Here is a 5,082-nt window from a genome sequence, read left to right as displayed (position 1 = left end):
TACAGGTCAGTACCAGTACCTTATTCAATATGCAGGGATACTGGAGTGGTTGTATATACAGGTCAGTACCAGTACCTTATTCAATGTGCAGGGATACTGGAGTGGTAGTATATACCAGTACCAGTACCTATTCAATGTGCAGGGATACTGGAGTGGTTGTATATACAGGTCAGTACCAGTACCTTATTCAATATACAGGGATACTGGAATGGTAATATATACAGGACAGTACCAGTGACTTATTCAATGTGCAGGAGACTGGAGTGGTAGTATATACAGGTCAGTACCAGTACCTTATTCAATGTTCAGGCATACTGGAGTGGTAGTATATACAGGACAGTACCAGTACCTTATTCAATGTGCAGGCATACTGGAGTGGTAGTATATATACAGGTCAGTACCAGTACCTTATTCAATGTGCAGGGATACTGGAGTGGTAGTATATACAGGACAGTACCAGTGACTTATTCAATGTGCAGGGAGACTGGAGTGGTAGTATATACAGGACAGTACCAGTACCTTATTCAATAGGCAGGGATACTGGAGTGGTAGTATATATAGGTCAGTACCAGTACCTTATTCAATGTTCAGGCATACTGGAGTGGTTATATATACAGGTCAGTACCAGTACCTTATTCAATGTTCAGGCATACTGGAGTGGTTATATATACAGGTCAGTACCAGTACCTTATTCAATGTTCAGGCATACTGGAGTGGTTATATATACAGGTCAGTACCAGTACCTTATTCAATGTTCAGGCATACTGGAGTGGTTATATATACAGGTCAGTACCAGTACCTTATTCAATGTTCAGGCATACTGGAGTGGTAGTATATACAGGTCAGTACCAGTACCTTATTCAATGTTCAGGCATACTGGAGTGGTTATATATACAGGTCAGTACCAGTACCTTATTCAATGTTCAGGCATACTGGAGTGGTTATATATACAGGTCAGTACCAGTACCTTATTCAATGTTCAGGCATACTGGAGTGGTAGTATATACAGGTCAGTACCAGTACCTTATTCAATGTTCAGGGATACTGGAGTGGTAGTATATACAGGTCAGTTTATTCAATATGCAGGGATACTGGAGTGGTAGTATATACAGGTCAGTACCAGTACCTTATTCAATACGTAGGGATACTGGAGTGGTTGTATGTACAGGTCAGTACCAGTACCTTATTCAATACGCAGGGATACTGGAGTGGTAGTATATACAGGTCAGTACCAGTACCTTATTCAATGCAGGAATACTGGAGTGGTAGTTTATACAGGTCCCTGCCAGTACTTTATTCAATGCAGGGATACTGAGTGGTTGAAAATACAGGTCACTGCCAGTACCTTATTTAATGCAGGGATACTGGAGTGGTTGAGGTGGGTTCATACATAAAATGGGACTGGTAGTATGATATACATGTAAACAAGGCTGAAAAGTGACTGGTACCAGAACGGGAGCCTGGAGACCAGTCAATGTCTCGGGTGACCGGAGTCTTTGTCAATATTTCGTGCCTGATATGGCTTTTTAAAGCTTGTTTCTTGTGAGGATAGGTGCTAATTTGTATATTCCACTCTCCCTCTGGTCTGGTTCCAACTGCGACACGAGACCCTCTTATAAAAGCATTTACAAGACTTCTTTCATGAGTCATCATCTAAGATATCCAGAACATTCCAAGTGATTACCAATCCTTCTCAGGGTCTCCGTTCTGGGTATAATCCCCTTCCTGCTCTTTACATAGCCTTGTTTCTGGAACCAATACAATACAATCAAGGTCTTCAAACTGTTTGCTGGTTGGTTGGACACATGGTCATTCTCCTTCTATCACGCCACTGTCCTGAAGACACAGGCCCCACTGTCCCTCACACAAAATAGATTTTCTTCAGGCCTTGAAATAAACTAATTGAGTTTGCTCAGTCCAACAGGTCATAAGACTGTCCGACTCCTGTCCTTACCACAAATGAATTACCTGTTTTCAGTCACAGTATCGAAAACATACTTGTACATACTTTGAGAGACTTTCAAAGAGGGATAGGTAATATAGAGGGTTTCTAAGATGACCTATACCAAACCAACATGTGAACATGCACGTGGATCTGTCTTCAACTCTTAACTGGGCCACGGAGAGACTGTTGGCAGCCTTGTGTGGAAAAAACAACTTTTTCTTCACTCTCTCTCTCTCCTCTTTTCTGATTCTTCTCTCTGTCTCTGACTTTCCCTATTTCTTCTGAACGTAATCAAATTGTTGTAATGTCACAGTGAACTGATTTTGGCTAATTGGCAGATTTTTTCAATCATTCTTGTTGTGTTTTCCTTTTCTTCTTCATAAAAGGGCTGTGTCTTCATCATGGCCCTCAAACTGTGATGCTGCTGCTTCTGGCTGCCATGGTGACCATGGCCCAGTCCGTTGGCGAGGAGAACGAACTGGATTATGGGTACTGGAACTACCGGGAGGGAGGTAAGCTAATAAATAAGAACGTCCATCCACCCTACTCAGTTTGACATCAAGGAAAGCAAAAGCGGAAGTGAAAAAGACAGGTCTTTCATAACAACGACTCTTCTTCCTTTCCTCGGGGGTTGTGGTTGCAGCTGAGAGTGTGAACGTGACCACTGTCCGCAGTGTGACCAGAGTCCTGGACCTCTGGGGAAAACGCATCTTCAACGAGATCAAGACCCTACTCCACTCGCAGCCCAGCACCTTGCTCCCTGACTACTCCAGGTAGGAGTACCAGAGGGACATCGTTACTGTGGTATGGGTCAACAGAGAGTGTACAAATCCATTTTTACAGTACTTTCAGAAATTATTCATACCCCTTGACTTATTCCAAATTGTGTTGTGTTACAGCCTGAATTCAAAACAGATGAAGTATATATTTTTTTCTTAACCATCTACAGACATTACTCCATAATGACAAAGTAAAACATGTTTTTAGACATTTTTGCAAATGTACTGAAAGTTAAATACAGAAATACCCCATTTGCATCATTATTCACACCCCCAATACATGTTAGAAACACCTTTAGCAGCGATTACAGCTGTCTTTCTGGGTAAGTCTCTAAGAGCTTTCCACACCTGGATTGTACAATATTTGCCCATTTAAAATTCTTCAAGCTGTCAAATCGGTTGTTGATCATTGCTAGACAACCATTTTCAAGTCCTGCCATAGATTTTCAAGCCAATTTAAATCAAAACTGTAACTAAGCCGCTCAGGAACATCCACTGTCTTCCTGGTAAGCAACTCCAGTGTATATTTTACCTTGTTTTCCGTTATTGTCCTGCTGAAAGGTGACTGTCTCCCAGTGTCTGTTGAAAAGCAGACTGAACCAGGTTTTCCTCTAGGTTTTTTCCTGTGCTTAGCTCCATTCCGTTAATTTTTTTATCCAGAAAAACTCCTTAACGATTACAAGCATACCCATAACATGGTACAGCCACCACAATGCTTCAAAATATGGAGAGTGATACTCAGTAATATGTTGTATTGGATTTGCCCCAAACACAACACTTTGTATTCAGGACAAAAAGTGAATTGCTTTGCCACATTTTTGCAGTATTATCTTTGTAGTGACTGGGTGTATTGATACACCATCCAAAGTGTAATTAATAAGTTCACCATGCTCAAAGTTTTTTATTTTACCAATCTACCAATAGGTGCCCTTCTTTGAGAGGCATTAGAAAACCTCCCTGGTCTTTGTGGTTGAATCTGTGTTTGAAATTCACTGGGGTACAGACAGGAGGTAGTCATTTAAAAAGCATGCTAACATGACTATTACTCACAGAGTGATCCATGCAACTTATTATTTGACTTGTTAAGCAAATGTTTACTCCTCACTTATTTAGACTTATCACAACAATGGGGTTGAATACTTATTGACTCAAGACATTTCAGCTTCTCATTTGTAAGTCATTTGTAAAAATGTCTAAAAACATAATTCTACTTTGACATTATGTGGTATGTGTTGGCTTGTGACCCCCATTTTAAATTCAGGCTGTAACACAACAAAATGTGGAAAAGGGAAAGGGGGTGAATACTTCTGAAGGCCCTGTATGTCTCTATAATTAAGCTGTAGGCTTATGAAGTTATTTCATCTGTCCAACAATGTGTGAATGACATTGCAGATTGATGTTGCTAAGTTCCTGTTTTGACTCTACAAAATATTGACCCGTGCAGATGAATAATTTGAAGTTACTGTCCAGGTTCTTAAAGTGTGATTGATTGCCAGTTTGAAGTGCCTGTTAATAAGTTACTCTTTGTGTCCTGCAGGGTGCGCCCTCTGTCCGAGTCACTCAACGATCTCTTCAGGGAAGTCACTCTGCTGCACAGGCGTATCACGGAACTCACCCATCGCCTAGCAACCTTGGAACCATTCCTCCGTCGCCACGGCTACCGGGACGAGGGGGAGGAGGGGAGGGGGTGGCGGTAGCAGGGCTCTGGCACCTCGGAGCATGAGAGGTGGCGCAGCGAGACTGGCGAGGTACACCTTGAAGAAGGCGGTCCCTGTGAGTGGGACTAGGGTGGTGAGGAGGAGGAGGGTGAGAGTATACAACAACGGACAAGTTAGGATGCTGGAGAGTGAGAGATAGCGGGAGGGATTGTGGACTACGGAGGAGTGTGATAGTAGGAAAGTTAGTGTTAGGGTTCTAAGTTCAGTGTGAAGTGAGAGGTCAAAGAGCGAGAAATGAACGAAATAGAGTCTGCAAGTAATTATAATGTATCAAAATCTGATATATATTGTAGAAAGTTGATGTAAAATGTATGTATTCTCTATCTCTGCTTCATTATTAACAAAGATGTGCATCTGTAGTTCTTGTGTGTATCAACCCATGAGAGAGCAATGATATATTCATTAAACAAACTCATCAAGTCTCAACTGTCTGATCATCTCATTCAGAACTAGCCAACTGTGGCTGCATGGCCATGAGAATAATTCAGTCATTTGCATGGAAGCGTGATCATCATTAGATTCAAAACCAATCGCCACACAATTGATTTTAGAGTACCACATTAACAATCCACAATAGAACAAAATGCTACTATTGGAGAGGATGTGGTATGCCACATTGTTATGTTTTGATATCTGACTT

At 41.5% G+C, this 5,082-nt stretch overlaps 1 protein-coding gene across 1 annotated transcript; it reads left to right on the top strand.

The window, feature by feature from the left end:
* Window positions 1-2,363: 2,363 nt before the first annotated feature.
* On the top strand, window positions 2,364-4,421 carry si:ch211-243a20.3 (uncharacterized protein LOC100151507 homolog). The gene is made up of 3 exons (XM_046331982.1): window positions 2,364-2,457; window positions 2,589-2,718; window positions 4,262-4,421. The coding sequence occupies exons 1-3, from the start codon at window positions 2,364-2,366 to the stop codon at window positions 4,419-4,421; spliced, it is 384 nt and encodes a 127-aa protein (XP_046187938.1).
* Window positions 4,422-5,082: the final 661 nt, after the last annotated feature.

This window comes from Oncorhynchus gorbuscha, linkage group LG26, assembly GCF_021184085.1.
Source record: "Oncorhynchus gorbuscha isolate QuinsamMale2020 ecotype Even-year linkage group LG26, OgorEven_v1.0, whole genome shotgun sequence".
Classification (NCBI taxonomy): Eukaryota; Metazoa; Chordata; class Actinopteri; order Salmoniformes; family Salmonidae; genus Oncorhynchus; species Oncorhynchus gorbuscha.
This window is presented reverse-complemented; position numbering and strand designations above follow the sequence as displayed.